This window comes from Danio aesculapii, chromosome 19, assembly GCF_903798145.1.
Source record: "Danio aesculapii chromosome 19, fDanAes4.1, whole genome shotgun sequence".
In the NCBI taxonomy this organism is placed as follows: Eukaryota; Metazoa; Chordata; class Actinopteri; order Cypriniformes; family Danionidae; genus Danio; species Danio aesculapii.
Window position 1 is genome coordinate 42,212,929 of NC_079453.1, and position 22,072 is coordinate 42,235,000.

Below are 22,072 nucleotides of genomic sequence, written 5' to 3' on the forward strand. Positions count from 1 at the left end.
GCTGCCCATTACATTACAAACCACAGGAGAGAGCAAATTCTTCAGCGGGATAGCGCTCCTTGCTCCACATCAAAGTTCCTGAAAGCAAAGAAGGTCAAAGTGCTCCATGGTTGGCCAGCCCAGTCACCAGAAATGAACATTATTGAGCATGTCTGGGTCAAGATGGAGGCATTGAAGATGAATCCTAAGACTCTTGATGAACTTCTTGACGCTTTCTTTGCCATTCCAGATGACTTTATTAATAAGTTGTTTGAGTCGTTGCAGTGATGTATGGATGCAGTCCTCCAAGCTTATGGGAGTCAGACACAATATTCATTATTTTTTCACTGCACCATGACTTTATATTCTATACTGTACATTGTTTCGGTTAAGTGACAAGACTTTTGTTTAAGCAAAGTCAAATTTTACTGTCCTAATTAAATAATTAAAAATAAAGGCATGATCATATTTTATCTTCTGATACCAAATGATCAACTAGAAGTCCAGTTATTATTTGTTGTTCCTTAAACTTGGATAGGTGTCAAGACTTTTGTCAGGTAGTGAAGTGTTTCTCACACAACAGAGTAAATTACCTACTTTTGAGCAACTCTGGTCCTTGGAAAAATCTTGTTTGGATGTAAATATCCGGGATTGTTATATATTATTTTTTCATAGTATTTGTCATTTATTTTGACCTTGAAAACTGCGGTGGAAGCAAAATCTCATGCTGTGTTTTTTGGTGCCCCTGCATTATGGATTTGAACTTTTTGCCAACTTTTTGGGTGAAATAATAATTGGTGCTGCAAAAACCGCTAGTAACCAAGCCGATGCTGAAAGTGAAATCAATAAGTGGAGTCTCATTACAGACTGCACAGAGTGGCCACCGTAGAGGGATCTGCAATAACGTAAAATAAAAATAAAATACACTGCATTAAATGAGTTATAACATGACATTAATTAAAATGCTACATAAAATAAACTTTGCTATTGCGTAAAATAAAATATTGTTTAAAAAAAATATTACACCAAAACACCAACATTTACAAAATTGATCATAAACTCATAAAATTATTGTAATAATGTTATAGGATATATAAATAATGATAATGACTTCATAATTGTATTCTATAGTATAATTTTACAGTTTATTATATTAATAATATTATTAATATTATATTTGAATATTATATTATATTATATTATATTATATTATATTATATTATATTATATTATATTATATTATTTAGGTTTAATTAATTGTTTGAAAACAAGTCCTAATATCCATTTATTTTTAAACCCAATATTTTATTGTATTTATATGCAATATTATTTAATGCATAAAATAAAAATAAATCCTGCATTTTAAAACAAATATTGTACAAAATAAATCGACATTACAACTTATTTTTAAGTAAAAAATTTTAAGTAATTAAATAACTGTGTGTGTGCGTGTGTGCATGTGTGTGTGTGTGAGTGATTATACCAGTCTGTGTGTCCTGAGACGTCCCTGGCCTCATCTGAAAGAGTCTCCTCATGCCACTTTGATCAACAGAGCCTCTCGGGTAGACGGCAGCTGCGCAGTGTTTATTCATTCATACGTTCATACACACACACACGCCTCTTGGAAGTTAATTTCCTTGCGATCTGTGGTCCAGAGTGTGACCGTTTCATCAGTGCTTACAGAGCAAGGCTGTTTAAGCCGATCAACTGGTAATTACTGAAGGACCAATTCCAAGATTTGTGTTTCATCCGCAACTCTTGAAACAGATTCTGGCTTTAAAGGAACACTCCACTTTTTATGAGAATAGGTTAATTTTACAACTTCCTTCGAGTTAAACAATTGAGGTTTGCTATTTTTTTTAATCCTGGATAAAATGGATAAAATGATGGATAAAAAAATGGTAAAACTCAACTGTTTAACTCTAGGATATTTGTAAAATGAGCCTATTTCCAAATATAAATTTTCTTTAGGAGTCCTAGAGAGTCCTTCCTGCCTCAACAAATTATTAGGAGATTCATGACACTTGAACAGATCTCTGCAGAGAATAAAACAAGATTTTGAGTAGAGATAAGCTGATCTTGATTTTTCATGATTCCAGTTCCTTGAAGCCTGTCACTGAAAACAATCGCGTAATTTATTATTTTAAGCTTTGTTTCGTCTGAATTTTTGAGTTCTGTTGCAGGGTTGTGCTCCATTCATTTATTTAACTACAACTGTTTATTAGCAACTGTTTATTAAGTTAAAGATTTGATCCAGATTAGAACTTGAAGTGGCGACGACATCTTAAAATATTCTGGGAAGGTCTTTAAAAAGTTTTAAAAAGGTATTGAAATTTCCTTTTGGATTTCTGCATATACCCTGAATAATTTTTTTCTCAGTCTACCCGCTTTGACATATATTCTAGCAGCATCTCACCCAATTGAACTTTGCCATTTTTTCCCTCCAAACAAGCATTTTCTAACAGCCATGCGTATTTGATGACTCTAAAAGACGTCACTGGCGGATATTTCATCATAGATCCGACCTTGATGTTCCAACATGCTTTTAGCGAGACGTTTGCTGACTCTGTCGCTTCAAAGTTTTTAACCAAATCAAATGCAAACCCGGCTTCAGCATTTACGTCAATCCCTTTAAACTGTCTGAGGAAGTGCTGTTCTCTCTGCCTGTTTTCCATGAACTCTGCAATTAGCCTAATGACAACACGACTAATTCTTCATCTTTTCATCTCCTCTTTTTGTTTTTCCTGATTTTTTAAAAATCTAATTGATGTAATTGCTCGTTTTTCTCAGCACATTTTATATATTTCCGTCATGGTTGCGTTGTTTTGATATTTTATTACTTATTGATGCTTTTAGGTTGGCCTTTTTTCAGCTCAGTTGATTTATTTCCGTCAGCTCTTTAATTTGTTACATGTTTAAGTTGTTAAGTTAGATGAGACGTAACATTCAGTAAGTCTCTAGTGGTGCTGGGTGCAAATGAGAAAACACAACAGGTAATAATTAACAATTTATTAAACAAAGAATATCAAACAAAACAAAGAAATAAATATAACAAAACAATCTAACTAAACCCCAACCCACTAATGGCCCGTTTTCACTGAGAGATAGAGTTTGGTACGGTATGGTAGGGTCGGTACGGGTCACCTTTATCAAGCTTGCATTTCCACTGCCAAACGGGTACCCTTTTGGTGGGCATGGTGTACGACAGAAAGTTTCAGATGACGTCATTTTTACTCGAGTAAATGTCTACAGTAAAGCTGTACGGGTCGTTCACATATCATATAAGAATCAGATTAGACCATTAGCATCTCATTTAAAAGTGAGTTTAGATTATTTTTCTGTTTAAAGTGATTCTTTTGTAGTTACTACATGTACTAAAGCTGACAGAAAAGTTGCTATTTTATAGGTTGATATGGCTAGAAACTATACTCTTATTTTGGCATAACAATCAAGGAACTTTTTTGCTGTACCATGAACCTGAAAATAGTTTTGAATTGTCTTACACGAATGTCTCCATGGTTGCAAGTGGTCACATTGGCTATATTGACAGAACTTGGCCATTTGTCAGATTTTGCATTATATAATATATATAATTATTCAGCAAAGTTTCTTGATTGTTATATTGGAATGAGATTATAGTTCCTAACCATATCAGCCTAGAAAATAGCAACTTTTCATTTTCCGGTAATTACTACAGAAGAGTCAAGCTTTAAATAGGATAATTATCGAAGCATTGTTTTCGTGAGGTGCTCATGGTCTAATCAGATTCAATGATTTATGCTAAGCTAAGCTAAAAGTGCTCAGATGACGTCATTTTTACTCAAGTAAATGTCTACAGTAAAGCTGTATGGGTCGTTCACATATCATATGAGAAGCACTTCTCACAAAACAAATGCTTTATACACATAAATACTTGTGTATAAATGTTCATTACTAACCTTTTATGAACATGATTTGATTAAAACTGCAGATCAATGATCAAATAGCCTTCTGTAACGTCTGCAATTATATAAAATAAATAAATAAATACAACATATATGAACTAATACAGCCCCTTACAGTCTCCGATATGTTACAATTACAGGAAAACTACACACAGCAGACATTTGGTGCTTATTTGGGTTCAAAAAACGACATCAAGTATAGCCCACAGTCAGAGCAGACCTCTCATCTGTGTCTTTAATATTTAGCACATGTAGCCTCTTCTTAGAAAGTAACTCCGTCGTTCCGAGTTCATAATAGTCCATAAGTTGATGATAATAGTTAAACATGGCAGTTTGTTCATGTTTTAGGTTGCAAAAGCATCATTTGCTGCTTTTTTTTCTGGCTCTTTTGTTTTTTTGCGCTTCACTCTTGCATTTGTCCGCTTCTGAAAGGATCGGATGTCAGAGCGCTTCAATGATCATGCGCACGTTATTAATATGAGTTCAAGAAGTTCGTTATTTCAAATATAGATACGCAGAGATCTCTCTGGAGAAGGTGAACCCGCTCGCACTTTTAGACTGGCTCGTAAAACAACAACAGGACACAGCAGATTTTGTTCTTCTTGGCTTTGTGGCTGTACATCAAGGCAACGACAAGGTTTGTTTGAGCTCGGGTCAAGCATGGCTTGTATTATATGTATTTATTATTTATGTAATGTCTCGGCTGTGTATCTAAAAATGGCGCTTCCTTTGTTTTCATTCTCCTGCTTCTGCGAGTGACGTATCTCTGTAATAATAGCATTCAGCTGCGCGTCTAGCTTCGCCTAATGGTACCCTTTGGGCCTGTTGATACCTTTTGCAAAGGGTGACCAAAAAGTGGTACGGTACGGTTCCTTTTAGATACCCTTTGTGGTAAGTGGAAATAAAAGCAAACCATACCGTACCACTCAGTGGAAACGGGCCATAAACTAACTAACCAAAGAAAAATGCAGAGAAACAAAACTGTAATCTTCAGCGTATACGACGCTTAACTAAACTTCTTACCTATTGCAAACATAATTACAAATGTGGCAACTTCTCCATAAACTAACACAAAAAATTATGCTGCTCAAAATCACTACAGTTTTCGTAAAGTACACACTGTTAGCCATAAGCAAAACAAGAGCTTATCTGATAATCCAATTCTCATAAAGATCGTTTGACTTCCCAATAATAAATACTAAATTGAGCTACAATTGAGCAGCAAACTTATCTAATAAACAAAGCACACAACGAGCGACAAACAGCAACAAAAATAATACCATACAAATTAACAGGCTGGCCGACACAAGTGGACAGTTTGTCGGCAAGCCATGCGCTCCTTCTGAACAGTGCAAGCGAATGCCTTTTATACATTGTGGACCAGCTCCTGATTGGTGCGTCGAGTGCGTCATAATGGTGATTAACAGCCTTCTCGACCAATGGTTGCACACCTAGGACAGGGCAGAGTGCACAATGGAAGAGAGATGAGAAAGCCAAACACAAAACACCACAAAACGTACGGGAAACGTACCAAATTTCCATTTAAAATATATTATATATATATATTGGAATATGGGCGGTGGGCGGTGACTCTGTGATTAAAACTGTCGCCTCACAGCAAGAAGGTTTCTGGTTCTAGTCTCGGCTGGGCCAGTTGACAGTTCAACTGGATTAACTAAATTGGCCATAGTGTAAATATATATATATATATATATATATATATTTATATATATATTGTGGTGCGTGTGCGTGTGCGTGTGCGTGTGTGTGTGTGTGTGTGTGTGTGTGCGCGTGTGTGTGTGTGTGTGTGTGTTAATGAGTGTGTATAGGTGTTTCCCAGTACTGGGTTGCAGCTGGAAGGGCATCCACTGCATAAAACATATGCTGGAATAGTTGGCGGTTCATTCCTCTGTGGCGACCTCTGAAATGGAGACTAACCGAAGGAAAATGAATGAATGAATGAATATTGAAGTACTAACCTATCGGTTTGAACACAATGACCTGCTGGAGAATGCAAATATCCTGATAGCCTTTCTGAATGAATTCGACCAAAATGAATGGATTCGCTCATGGCTGAAGGAAGAAGGAAAGCAGTGAAAGCGAGAGAGGACAGAAGAATAATTAAGTTGTTGCAGAGCTGTTCCTTTTCTCCCTTTGGGAGCACATTTAGCTTCAGCATGTAGTTCAGTAATGATTCATCTCCTCTGAGAGATTGAGCCGGGACCAGTGTTATACAGAAGTTTTACCTTCAAACAGACCTCCTTCGGCAAGATTTTCTAAAATAATAAGCTTATAGTTTTTCAGTAAATATATCAGAACATCCATGGAACAAAGAGCATTTTTAAAAGTTTTCCCCAGAGTATATATTATATTAATATTTTTCACACCTAATTTTTAAACTTTATTTTGCATTTTATTTATTTCTATTGTCATAATTTGCCAATGGGGTAAGCAAAATAAACTTCAAAATGAAAACAAGATTATTTTGCTTATGCCGCTGTCTGATTATTTTGCTTGTTTTAAGGAAAAACTTACCTAATTTAGAATTATTTTTAAAAACATGACAATTTCTATTATTTGTCTGTATTTTATATTTTATACAGTATATTATCTTTATGTATAGAAATAATGTTTTGGTCTGTTATTATCACTATTGCTACATTTATTTTTTATCAAAAGTACAAAAATATTGAGGATTATATAGTTAATTATCATTAACTAAAATAATGGTTGTATTATAATATCCTTTTTAAATGTGATTATTTCTTTAATTTAAAACTGATCCTATTAAAATCATGGTTATTTGATGCTTATGGAACATTTCGTATTATAGCAGCTGAAATGGTTGCGCTTCTTAAAGGGATAGTTCACCACAAAATGAAAATTACCTCATTTATTCATGTGGTTTTAAACCTTAACAAGCTTTATTCTGTTGAACACAAAAGAAGATATTTGGAAGAATGTTGTAGCTGCTGGCACCCATTGATTTCCATAGTATCATATGATATAGTATCACAAGCTATCAGCATTTTTCAAAATATCTTTTTTTGTGTGTCCAACAGAAGGAAGAAACTCAAATCGGTTTTGAACAAGTGAGAAAAAACTAAATAATGACTAAAATGATTTTCTACTGTCTCTAAAACAGAAAAAAATGTTTGGAATTTTTTATGAATCGAAAGTTCACAAAGTGTTTATTTGGAATAGATTTTTTGTAACATTAAAATGCTGAAAACAGTAATAATATTAGTAAAAGTTTACTAAGCTAAGATTTGAATGTCAGTAATTATCACACGCAACCGGCCACTTTATTAGGTAAACCTTACTAAGGTGGCTGGACCCCCTTTTGCCTTCAGAACTGCCTTAATCCTCTATAGCACAGGTTCAACAAGGTACTGGAAATATTCCTCAGAGATTTCACATCCATGATGTGAATCTCCCGTTCCACCACATCCCAAAGGTACTCTATTGGATTGAGTTCTGGTGACTGTGGAGGCCATTTGAGTACAGTGAACTCATTGTCATGTTCTAGAAACCAGTCTGAGGTGATTCGTGCTTTATGACATGACATCCTGCTGGAAGTAGTTATCGTAATGTGGGTACACTGTGGTCATAAAGGAATGGACATGGTCAGCTACAATACTCAGGTAGGCTGTGGTGCTGACATGATGCTCAATTGGTACTAATGGGCCCAAAGAGTGCCAAGAAAATATTCCACATGCCATTACACCACCAGAGGCAGGCTGAATCGTTGATACAAGGTAGGATAGATCCATGCTTTCATGGTGTTGATGCCAAATTCTGACCCTACCATCCAAATGTCGCAGCAGTAATCGTGACTCATCAGACCAGGCAACGTTTTTCCAATCTTCTGTTGTCCAGTGTTGCTAAGCCTGACCTAATTGCAGCCTCAGTTTCCTGTTCTTAACTGACAGGAGTGGCACTCGGTGTGGTCTTCTGCTGCTGTAGCCCATCCGTTGGAGGTGTTGTGCATTCAGAGATGCTCTTCTGCATACTTCGGTTGTAACGAGTGCCTATTAAAGTTGTTACCATTGAAATTTGCGTTAAGAGCAGTTGGCAAGGTGTACCTAATAAAATGGCCGGTGACTGTATATTTAGATGTTAAGTGAAATTATCTTTTAAGAATGTTTAGTAAACATTTAATCGAAAACAAGATAAAATGTGTAAGCAATCACAGAATTTTCATTTTTGGGTGATTCATCTCTTTAGAGCTCAGTCAGTACTTAATTCTTTCTAACAAAAATACATATATTAATTTTTCCAATTCAACAAAGTAGTGCAAGGATTTAATATGTATTTTTCTTTCTTTTATGGTGCATTTGTAAATATACTACATAAAAAAACATTCAACATACAGTCTGATTGCCCTTTTTTCTGTTTCTCCACAGACGGCGATGGATCAGCTGCATATGCACTTCACCCAGGCCATCCACAACACCGTCTTCCAGGTGGTGCTGGGATACGTGGAGCTCTGCGCCGGCAATGCAGACACCAAGTTCCAGAAGATGCAGTACAAAGACCTTTGCACGGTACGACCGCTCTCCATTCATACAGTGTTGGAGGATGTCCAAAAAAGAAAAAAACAGACTTCTAGAAGTCAATATAAGCCACATTCATCGCTCAAGCGTGAAATCATTGCTGGTTTTCATTCTCATTGTGCTCTAGACAGGCGTAAAATAGGTTAGACTCCTGCCTTTGGAAATGGTGTGTATTTGTCGAATAGCGGTGAGAGGGAAACGTGTTGCGCAGACAAACTCATTCATGAAGCAATTAATTTGAGTTAACAGGAAAAAATTGGAGTCTCTGCCAAGCACCAAGTCTTCAGACATTTGCATTTGCATTTGTATGGAGGTATTGAACCTGTGGATCACCAATGAAATTGCAGTCGCCTATTATGGGTGATTTTATTACCGGATTATTGTTGGAGATTGTACAATTGGTAAATAATATTAAAGGTCTTGTGATGTGCTTTGAAACAGGGCTGTGCGATTCCCATATCATCTGATAACTCTACGAAATAATTCCAAAAGGCAATTTACTGTGTAAGCCACATAAAACAAAAACAAATGCAATGTATATGCAAAGTTCAGCAGCTAATCAGCCGGAATCAGCTCAGATGACATGACGGCGACCAGCAAGACCTAGCTGTCACTCAATTGGCAACACCCTTAATTATGCAGATTTAATATAACTTAATATAAACTAAATATATACGTTATAAAAAATTTCACCCCCTCACAGTTGTCATGAAGGATAATATTTGCTATATACACCAAAATTGTTCTTTGTACCAGGCTGTAAACACCAATAGAAATGTGCTCTGTTTTGGAGCCAGGCCTAGCGGAATTTCGATGAATTGCAGTTTCAGTTATTTCCATATTAGCTTCATGAGGGAAAGCTGGATGTTACCGCTTGAGTAAAACCCCTATAATTTCTTTAACAGTAAATCATACCGGGTACCTTCTTCTGTTTACATTTCAGACCTCAGAACTACATTTTCACCCCATCTTACCTTGTTTTATCTTCATCCATTTACGAGTAGTAGCGTAACCTCCACTTACATGTACATATAAATCTATAATTGCTATGTGTATTGTTCTCCGCTTTTAGAGTTGAAGTGCGTGGATTCTTTCAGTGAACTGCTGTTGGCACAGAGCTCAGATAGTTGGCGTAGGCTTATCTGCACCTGGCTGTACTATATTCGAGTGTCAGAAGGGAATATTGTTGTTATCTGCTGAGCTGAGGTAAAACAGAGCCCTTATGTTCAAGTTCAGATGGTGCTGTCAACACATGTTTGCAGAGAGCTCAATGATAGAGCGAGTGATTTGGGAAGGAAGCTTTGTTTTTTGCCCCTTTGTAATGGGAAGCAATTGTTTTAGTGTACATATTGTCAGTGGTGGGCTGTTGAATAAACAATTTGAGTAAATTCCAGGTTGCGCAGTACGTTTCAGGTTAACAAACAAATTTATCCAAAATAAGGATGAGTAATAATGATTAAATGAATAAAAGACAGATAATTAATATATAAGAAAACCCCAAGCAATGTAATATACAGTGGGGGGAAAATGTATTGAACACGTCATGTTTTATTTTCTGGGAAAAATATTCTAAAGGAGACGTTGACATGGAATTAAACTAGATTTTGGTAAAATCCAAAGAATACAAACATACAAAACAAGAAAATCTACAAATAAATATATAAATATATATATATATATATATATATAATATATATATATATATATATATATATATATATTATATATATATAATTATATATATATATATATATGTAATAACAATGGAATTACACATGGAGAAAGCACTGAACTACTGTATCTAATACTTTATATAAAAGGCTTTTTTTAATGACGGCAGCTTTACATGCATTGCTTGGGGGTGTGTTTTTCACAGACTTCAACAGAGTGTAAGAATCTTGATGGTTCTATGCCGTCTATAAAATCTGATCTTTATTTTGTATTCTCTATTGGATTCTAGTCAGGTGATTGGCTGGGCCATTTTACAGCTTTATTTTCTTTCTCTGAAAGCATTAGAGAGTTTCCTTGGCTGTGTTTTAGATCATTGTTTTGCTGAAATGTCCACTCTGGTTTCGTCTTCATCATCCTGCTAAGGTAGATGTTGGACTGAAGCAGCTGACAATTTACAATGATGAAGTGCAAAGGGTTGCTGAAGAACTACTGAGGGATTATAGCTGCTGTCTGGGCTGTCACTGCCTACAACTTTCTACAGCTTTCTTTTTTCATGTGTTCAATACTTTCTTCCCGTGTCATTTAATTTAATTACACATAACTTAACACAAACGCGGTTATGAATATATTAGAACATATGGTTTTTTGTAGTAAAAATTCATAATAATGACAAAAAAATCGCCTAACGTGATCTCCTTACTTTCGGGTGCAGATGTTCTGCCATTGTGGCTGGTGTATTCTGGGAAATTTTCTTACTCTTGGTTTCGAGTGTGATCCTGAAAACTCTCAGTTCGAAGGGGTTCCCCTTAGCCCTACGCCTTCAAGCTAAAGAGAAAAGGGACACCCCTACCCCTTCATGTGAATTCCCCGGGTAAGGGGAAGGGCTAAGAGGTAGAATTGGGATTGGGCCTATAAGGTATGAAGCCTGTCGCTCAGTGCCTGTTACGTGACTCGTGGTGCTCTTGCAGAATTCTGAAAGTAGAGATGTTTTTGACTGGGAGCGCATGGAATACGCGTGTGTGTCGCTCTCAATATGCGCGAAAATATATTTATTTGTTTTGCCATAGGTCTGTTCTAGAGACAATTTGCTAGAGCTTTACTCGCCTTTAAATAATTTTTTTTGGCTTATGTCTGTTTTAGAGACATGTTACAGGTCTTTGATAAAGATCTTATTTTTTTTCTTTGGAAATATGTTTCAGATTCACACTGTAAAACGTCTGTTTGTGTCAAAATCATCATTTTAAAACCGAAATCGCAATATTGTTCAAGAAAATCGTAATAGGTTTTTTTGCCCACATCACAGCAGCCTAATACTTCAATCCAAAGGAATGTACGAATGTGTACTGTGCATTTAAGACTCAGACACGGGCTGTTCTGCCTGAGGTTTCGGCTCAGCTGATAAAATCTTTTGATTTTCCTTTTCTTCAAATCATCACTTTGAAAAGGCACGCTAAAGACGACATCTCCATTTTCTCAATGAGACACTAGTCCTGCTCATTTCAGTTTTTCGTTCTGGATGCAATGCCCTCCGAACCCTCCATGGAGAAAGAAATGAATCCCGCTTCATGGGGTTTGCCCCCAAGTCAGAATTTTCACCGATTTTGTCTTTCCTCTTATCTCACGGCCAAGCAAATATTGCAGATGATTTTTCTCTAGCACAATGCGTCATCCTTCCGGCTCTCCAAATTCTCCAGTCACCATAAAGTAAACACAACGAGAGCTATGCTAATGACAATCACTTCAATTCTGAACTTTGAACCGCAGAATGGGAATTAAAATGCAGCATAACTTGGAACGCTTCAAAGGTCACATCATAATGCAGAGCGCGACATGAATTTTACATGAAACTATCATTATCAGATCCCTTCAGAGATCTCTCTGTGGTCTGAATCTGAAGCAGGAACTCACGGTTTGTGCACATCAACAAAGGTAAAACAAATGATAAAAGTTGCATGCTCAGTCTCAGTCTGGGTTAGCTCATTTCTGACGCTAATTGTCAGTGTGATTTATCATCAGGGTTGTTGAATGAGTCTCTCACGTGTATTTTGATAATGTCAAGTTCATATGACAAAGACAGGTTTTGATAATGTTAAAAATTGTGTCTTCTGGTGGAATTTTAGGATATTATATATATATATATATATATATATATATGGAATAATAAAAATAATGTAAACAAATGTTCCCATGAATATAGCCAATGCTGCTGATATGGAATAAAATAAATAAATAAATAAATAAAATATTTACTACCAATGTTGCCATGAATATAGCCAATATGGTAATAAATATGAAATGAATGAATGAATGAATAAAATATTTATCATCAATGTTGCCATGAATATACCCAATATTGTAGTAAATATGGAATGAACGAATGAATGAATAAATGAATGAATGAAATATTTATCATCAGTGTTGCCATGAATATAGCCCATGTGGTAATAAATATGGAATGAACGAATGAAAGAATAAATGAATGAGTGAAAAAATAAAAATATTTATTATTAATGTTGCCATAAATACAGCCAATATGATAATAAATATGGAATGAATGAATGTATAAATGAATAAATGAATGAATAAATAAATAAATAAATAAATAAATAAATAAATAAATAAATAAATAAAATTATTAATTATTAATGTTGCCATGAATACAGCCAATATGATAATAAATATGGAATGAATGAATGATTGCATGAATGAATGAATGAATGAATGAATGTATGAATGAATGTATGAATGAATAAATAAATAAATAAATAAATAAATAAATAAATAAATAAATAAATAAATAAATAAATAAATAAATGAATAAATAAATAAATAAATAAAATATTTATTATTAATGTTGCCATGAATATAGCCATTATGATAAAAATATGGAATGAATGAATGAATGAATGAATCAATAAATGAATGAATAAATAAAATATTTATTATAAATGTTGCCATGAATATAGCCAATATAATAATAAATATGGAATAAATGAATGATTGAATAAATAAATAAATAATTAAATATCAAAATGAATGACTAAATATAATATTTATTACCAATGTTGCCATGAATATAGCTAATATGGCAATAAATATGGAATGAATGAATTAATGAATAAATAATGTATTACCAATGTTGCCATGAATATAGCTAAAGTGGTAATAAATATCGAATGAGTGAATGAATGAATGAATGAATGAATGAATGAATGATCAATGTTGCCATGAATATTCCCAATGCTGCTGATATGGAATAAATAAATAGATAGATATACTGTATATATGTATATGATGGAAATATGGAACAAATAATGCCTTGTTTGTGCACATCAACAAAGGTAAAACAAATGCTCAAATTTGCACGCTCAGTCTCAGTCTGGGTTAGCTCATTGCTGACGCTGATTGTCAGTGTTATTTACCATCAGTGTTGTTGAATGAGCCCCTCACGTGTATTTTGGAGGGCTCTCTAGTGGATATTGACCTTGCAGCTGAATAAGAGCACTGTATTAGAGTGTCAATCACATCACAATCTCTTTATCTCCCTCTACACCTCTAATTCTGCCGTCCATCTCGACAAAAGGTTTTCTCAGGGATCTCAGTGCTGCGTCTGCTTTTACTGTTTCATTGTTTAACAGGATGTTTGTTGAAAACTAAGTGCTTTGTAGTAGTTCAGGGTTGCTTATTCAGTAACTGTAATTTGAACCATTGTGGTTTATAATGTGATTGCTGTTCTTTTGAGTCTTTTGAGGTGCCCCTCTTGCCCATCCCCCCCCCCCTCCCTTCACTTTGCGATCGGCAAACATCCTCCCTTACACTGAAAAAAGTGTTGCATGCAAAACTGTTGCAAACAATTTATTTGTGTTGAATTTAAACAAACAAATTAAATTGAGCAATGTTTAACTTAATTTGTTTGTTTAAATTCAACACAAATAAATTGTGTACAACCACTTAACGAAAAAAAATTGAGTAAATCCAAGGAATCATCTTTGAATATTTTTTTCAGTGTACTTTGCGATCGCCGCCCACCCAATCACCCCCCCACGCTCTTCACTTTGCGATCGCAACTGCCCCTAACCCCCCCCCCCCCCCCCCCTCTTCACTTTGAGATCGCATCAAGCACTTGCCCCTTCAAGGGTCTGTGCACGGCCCTGCACAGAAGTACTGGCATAACAATTTATAGGTTAGATAAAACCACTGATGTGTATGGTAATGATGAAAATAACCGTCATATGCTTAAAAAATAAAAGTTGTAGGCAGCAATTACATTATTTAACAAACAGACGACATATGGCACTGAAAAATTGTTAAAAAATTATCATCTAACAATGAAACATGAAGTTTTATGAGTGAATCATTTATTGAAAATGAGACTCAAAATAAATGTGTTGTACAGATTGTACAGAATGTTAGATTGATATATTTAGCCTCATCAGCAACAGTAGTTGTAGCAGTGAATTTTTCACAGTACTGAATATTTTACTGTTTATTTTTATTCAGCTGATTATTTCTTCATTTTATTTTGAATACAATTACAGGTTCTAAGTTCTGTTTGTTAAAACCAAAAGTGTTTTGCGGTACTGTTTGTGTAATAAATGAAAAGCAAATTACATTTGTCTCCTTTGTTTTTGGCTTATCCGAAAAATGGTCCGATCCGTGCAGTGGTGTAGTCCTTGCTATACGCACGTATACTCAGTGTTTGGGTATTACGACTTCTGAGGATCATACTCTCGGTATACTCACTTGTTTTGGTGATTAGACTTCCCTAATTTTTGTCTATTGAGTATTTGAGTTTTTCGAAGATCACAACAAATCAGCTGAATGAAGTCTCGCTGAAACGTTCAAGTAAAATTATAAAACAGCATGGGCGTCGCTTTAGCCCTCCTATATTTCCCTCAGCCCCCCTAACACCTTTGCGATCACCTGTACATTACTAAATGATCGCCTCAGTCCCCTTTTAATTTGATATAAAAACGGCGGCAGAATCCCGCTCCTGAACTCGTTTTTTAGTTAGTCAGCAAACCACAGTGTGTGTGTGTGTGTGTGTGTGTGTGTGTGTGTGTGTGTGTGTGTGTGTGTGTGTGTGTGTGTGTGTGTGTGTGTGTATTTATATATATATATATATATATATATATATATATATATATATATATATATATATATATATATATATATATATATATATATATATATATATATATATATATATATATATCAAATGAAGCAAAGATACATTGACTTTCGTCGTTTCTTTGCCTACTTTTAAAATTTGGATTGGCTGGGTAATAGTACACCACCTATTTTTGTAGGACTACACCACTGGATCCGTGACTAAAAAGCCATAACGTGATCCAAACTGTGAGATTTGTGATCCGTTATACCACTCCCAACCACTTTATATTGTCACATATTTTAATCAGTTTCAACCTGCTCATTGGCTGAATCGTTACATCCCTAGAATTTAGTCTCATGCTTGTTTCGCACTGATTGAAAAAAAATGTGTGTTTAACAATTTTTACCAAATCCGAGAATCATGAAAACCCTGAACGCTGTATTTTGAGTCTATTTGACATTGACTGGAAATCAGCTCTCTCTTTTCCCACCGCTGTTTATATTAATAGCTTTCGCAATTATAATCTGAGTCCCGCTGTCTTTCTTATTCCGTGCTATCAAGCTGTCGTATCCTGAACCGTCAGCCTCCTGAATAGTAAACACATGCAAACTGTTATCTGTGTCATCTCCGATGGAGCCACATTTTGAGAGCTAACACTCTCACGCAAGGACCACATGTGGAGTTTTGTCAGCGGAAGATCCAGTCACGCGAGCGTTTGATTGATTTAGTTCGTTAAAGCAGCAGGGGGGGAGTTTCATTGATGTAGCTAATAAGGAAAGCCACACATACAACACTTTTAAGATAAGTCCTGGCACAAAGTAGCCCTTTTTTCAACCCAATCTAATCTAAAGGATGAATCAAGGTTGCAAACTTCAGGATTGAGCTGCATGTTAATGATTAGAGCATCTTGGGGTATGTGTTGAGTTATTTTTGTTGTGTATTGGCCTCATACTGATACAGCAGGTTGTATATTGGGTAACACTAGGACTGTCATGAAACTTTGTCTACTGTCATTCGATCAGTTATATCATTTTTTAATCATTGTTTCAAATGTCTTAATGACAACTTGACAAATACAAATGTATCATTATCTGTCTTTGTCATGACAACTTGACATCATCAAGACATCACTTGTCATAAATCTGTCATAAACATGATTGTCAATTATAATTTTATCATGAATTTTATGCCATCATCATTAATGTTTATCTTTATCATTAAAATATCATTAAATAATATATTCAAATATTATTATACCATAGATTATATACCATTAATATCTTAAAACATCATTAAATAATAATGGTGGTGTTTTAAAATTATTTGTCAGAGCATTTTGAAACTAGACATGACCAGGTAAAATTACAAGATGTAAACTTGGCCATTCAATACTAAGCAAAAGGGGAAGAGACCCAATTTATGACTTAATATAGAATGTTTTTATAGAGTGTGTATTTGTCAATGATATAAGAGAATATTTATATTTAGGCAATTTCTTAAAAGACGTCTTCTGGAGGAATGTTAGAATATTTATCAGTAATCAAATTGAAAGATCTTTTATATGACTTTTGTCAGTGTTGTTGTTTTCTGTGTGGGTTTTTGTATGTGTGTTTGTTATGATTTTAAACAATAAAAACTATATATTTAATATTTATTGGCAACGTTTCCATGAATATAGCCAATGCTGCTGATATGACAGGCTTACATAAATAAATGAATAAACGAATGAATGAATGAATGAGTAAATAAATTAATAATTGAATGAATGAATGAACGAATAAACAAACAAACAAACAAATTAATTAATTAATTAAAATTTTTTTAATATTTATTACCAATGTTTCCATGAATATAGCCAATGTTGATGATTTTCATAAATTAATTAATTAATTAATTAATTAATTAATTAATTAATTAATTAATTAATTAATTAATTAATTAATTAATTAATTAATTAATTAATTAATTAATTAATTAATTAATTAATTAATTAATTAATTAATTAATTAATTAATTAATTAATTAATTAATTAATTAATAAATAGAAAATTTATTACTAATGTTGCCATGAATATAACCAATGCTGCTGATATGAAATAAATAAAGGAATGAATGAATGAATGAATGAATGAATGAATGAATAAATAAATAAATAAATAAATAAATAAATAAATAAATAAATAAATAAATAAATAAATAAATAAATAAATGAATGAATGAATTAATTCATTAATAAATAAATAGAAATTTTATTACTAATGTTGCCATGAATATAGCCAATGCTGCTGATATGAAATAAAGGAATGAATGAATAAATAATTAAATTAATTAATTAATTAATTAATAAAACGTTTATTACCAATGTTGCCTTGAATATAGCCAATGCTGATGATATGGCATGAGTAAATAAATAAATAATAAGATAATTGACACTTTTAATGAATGTTTTTTTATTTAAAATGCATTTTGTTACACTGAAAAAGTGACCATAAAAAATTCCATGACACAATTATGGTCTCATGACAGTCATGTTTATGACAGATTTATGACATGTTGTGCTGTGTAAGGATGTATTTGCTTATGTCAAGCTGTCTTAACAAAGACATCTCAAACAATGTCATCTTTGCATATATATATATATATACACAAATGACACTTAATAACAGCTGTCATAAGTATGCATAACATTAATGTGCATACTTATATATGACTATATATGACTTATAATGACTATAAAAAGTGTCATGGCAGCCTTATGAACACCCCCTTCGCGTAAAGTTTCAGAATGTACACAAGGGCAGATTTAGGGATTTTGGGGGGCCTCAAGAAATACACTCAAGTGTAAGTGCATAAGTACATAGTGTATAGTGTGCCATTTGGGATGCAGCTTTTGTTTAAATTCAGCCTATATAAATAGTTTGGAACCACTTACCTTAAAAGAATGCAGTATATTCAATGAATTTAATAGTGTTTATAGGAATTGCATTTCATTCAACTTTTCACGATTAAATCAGGCCGGCTCAAGTTTTTTTTCCTGCAACCGTTTCTTTTCTGTCTCCGGAGGGTGTCAGAGATGGACGTTTGGATGTGAAGTGCTTCATTGATGTCTGACTCTTAGTGAAGCTGTTGGAGTTTAAGCGGCTCTCAGACTGATTTGCTGAGCTGATTCTGATCTGAGCTTTTCTCAGAGCATCAATTCTGCACTAAGATAATTGCTCTCCTATTGTTTGATAATCATATGGGAAGATGAACCATCATTTCTCTGTTAATCTGATGAACGTGTCAGTTCGTCGGTATGTTGCACTGGTTGTTTTTATTTCACCTCACTTTTCTGGTGATGCATCCACTAAAGGTGCAGGAGGCAATGCGTTTTTTTATATCATTATAATAGATTTTAGTTTATTACACAGCCCAGTGAAAAAACTAATCAAACATGCCTGTAGGTACATATCTGCTGAATTAGATTTCCATTCATATAGCTGAGTTTTATTATTGTTAAAAAAATTTTTTTGCTCATACATTTGTTACAGGTTCTTGGAAAAGCAACAGATGTTATGTGCATGGAAATAGGGAAGTATTATAGTTATATCATAATCAGTTTCATCAATTTATCTGATATTCACTAGATGTATTTACAGTACATGTTCATAAAAATCTTCAATTTCTAAGGAATTTTAAGGCAGTTTACGTTTTTGAAATGTATTAGTTATGTGCCTATGCAGGTCCAAAATGCTTAAACATTGCTTAATAATGAACAAATAAATTATAAACAAATATCTTTACATATGAATAAATTAAAGCATTAAAATGAAACCACTGCCTGCATGCCTCATCTCGGGGGCTTTTTCAGTATATTCATGACAATTTGCATTAGTATAATGTTATTATTATTAGCTGTATTATTTATTATATGCATTTTTATTTTTGTTTTAATAAAAGCAAGTTTATATTTGTCCACCTGTCAGGTTTTGGACCATATGGGGCATAAGAATAAGACGTGTGTTTAGATATCAGTTTTTGTAGGAACTCAGTTTTTTGATCACACTTAATTATTATTGTTCATTTATTCGTTTGCTGGAAATTAGAACTGAATTTAGAAATAGTTTTGAAACAAATCTTTGAGCTTAACAAACGAAACTAAATATGTAGCCTAATGGACATCTTCCAGTTCCTTATCAATGAAAGTAAAGGAGTAAAGTAGAGTAAAAGTAAAGTAAAGAGAAAATAAGGAGGCTGAATGGTCTGGCAGATGGTCTGGCAGATGGTCTGTTTACTGTTTTCTCGCTAGTAAAGCGTTCAGTTTTTACACTTACAAAGTTCGCCATGTACAGTAAATAGCAAATGACCCATTGGCGCAACACAACTCTTATGCTAAGTTTACAACAGACGCAGAACGTGCAACATTTTGAATTTACTCGCTTCATTCGCACATCAAATTCACTTCACAATAGATGCAGATTCGCGTCATGGGCAGGGCATCTGTCTGCCTGGTGACACTAGCTTCACTGCTAAATGACTAACATGGATTTTATTGAGAAAATAACTGTGTTTATGTGCTTTGGGAAGGCTGGTAAACAGCGCTGATTTGTTTGAAGCCATGTCTGAGTCCACTACATCCTTTCAGAGGTGCACCCAGCTCTGTGAGTTCACCTACTCCTCCAGAAACTGTATGATAGAAACATGTGCTTCCGACTAAGCCGAGTCCAGTTTGATGAACTGTTGTCCGGAGTCGCCAAGAGGATTTTTCCCCGGGACATTAACAACAGGAGCTACGTCATAATCTGACCCCTACAAGAGAAAGCTCCTTATTGGTTAATACAGTACGAATGTCTGCTGAAGTTCAGATTTTCCAACTCAAGCGTTTCGCACAAAACGCTCAACTCGCATCGCTTCAATCATGGGAATTGCATCATTCACACGAATTTCACCGCTGGATGTCTATTCGTATTGACTTAACATGTAACTTGCCTTGGATTGACTTAACATGTAAACCACTTGTGCTTGACGCTTCATCCACATCTGGTGTGAACGCAGCATTAAAGTGAATGGGGGATGAGACTCTGATTGGTTTAATGCACGTTATGTTCAAAACACAGCCATAACTCATTAAGAGAATAATAAGCTCAACCCTGTTAGACCATGCGCCGGGCACGTACTGTATTTTTCTATCCTTAAAATAGCAAAAGTGGATTCTGACGTGCCCTTATTGCTGTTGCACCCTGCGCTTTAGACTTTGCTCCTAGATCGTTAAAATAGTTTCCATTGTGTTTTCTGTCACACATTGCGTTTTCAGAATGCTACATTTTGTGCAATGTATGAGCCGTTTTCTTCATCGGGACATAAAATGGGTTGTTGCTGGAGCGGATATGGATGCGGCTGGAAGTTGACGAGAATTATTTATTAAATTTCCCAGTTATTGTATTTTATTACCGTCTACCCCAGGCATGGGCAAACTCGATCCTCGAGGGCCGGTGTCCCTGCAGAGTTTTGCTCCAACACTAATCAAACACATCTGAACACCCTAATTAGTGTCTTCAAGATCACTAGAAAGCTACAAGCAGGTGTGTTTGATTAGGGTTGGAGCAAAACTATGCAAGGACACCAGCCCTTCAGGATCGAGTTTGCCCATCCCTGGTCTACCCCCACCCCAACCCTAAACCCAACTGTCACCGTAATGTAAAAACAGTATTTGTACCGAGTATTATTCATGCTATCTATTAATTTACCCAATAAATTGTATTTACACCTACCCCCACCCCAACCCTAAGCCCAACCGTCACAGTGCTGTAAAAATAATAATTATTGTTATACAATGTCATAAAAAATGCTATTATAATTGATGTGCATATCGCACCTCTGACCGACCGCGCATCTGATCTAGACTTTATCATAAAAATGTTTCCACAAGGTCAAAATGTACTAGTATTGCTATACTTGTAGGGAGAACACACAGTTATTTTTGTTGTTTACTCTTTATGGATGTATTGGTTTTCTATTCATACTGCATATTCTTTGCATTGTACTAAATCATTAATGTAAATGTAATGTCACTTAATATAAAGTGGGAGTAAAACACTCTTGTGAAAAAACAAGTGAGAGCTACATCATGTTGCGAAATAACAATTTGTTCTCCAATACACATTGGCAACCCAACAAATTCTTCTTTTAACAAAAGAATCTCTAAAGTACGTTCCTGTTCAAATGCACTTTCCTTTTAGATTAGCAGCTTACTATGAATTCCCTAGATGCGTGTGTGTGTGACATTTAGTAATGTGACATATATGCGACCCTCACGTCTGTTCATGAGGACCCAGAGAACTCTTGATCTTTCCTGAATCTCTCCAGCTCCGCCATCTGTGGTGTGACTTCATTATGACAGATATTTGCTGACTTCACATGTTCTCAGCCTGCTGACAGCAGCAGCATTTATCCCCACTTTGTTTTCCCTCCCTTGCACTTTTAAGAAATTTAACACAATCATATTTGAAAATGGATATGATTCACCTGCTTTTAGGAAGCGGGCCACAAGCGCTGCCCGGCAGTGCATATTTGACTGTTCATCCATCACGGTTAGAAACAACCTCACTGATGTCTTTTAGATGAAAAAGTGAGAGTACTTAAAATAACTTTTGGTCACACTTTAGGTAGAAAGTGTGTATTTGTGTTGAAGGTACAATTCTTGCTATTAACAAACCATTGACTAAGACTTTTAGCTCAATAACTAAATAGCTGCTTATTTATAATAAGGTAGTAGTTGGGTTTAGTTGTTGGGTATGATTAGGGATGTAGATTAAGATCATACTTGATAA

General features: G+C 34.6%; 1 protein-coding gene across 1 annotated transcript in view; it reads left to right on the top strand.

Moving 5' to 3' along the window:
• LOC130246323 (syndetin-like) overlaps positions 1-22,072 on the top strand; it is a 382,903-nt gene that overhangs the window by 76,983 nt on the left and 283,848 nt on the right. The window contains exon 11 of the mRNA XM_056479201.1: positions 8,330-8,470. Coding sequence (XP_056335176.1) covers positions 8,330-8,470 — 141 coding nt within the window. The remainder of the gene's footprint in view (positions 1-8,329; positions 8,471-22,072) is intronic.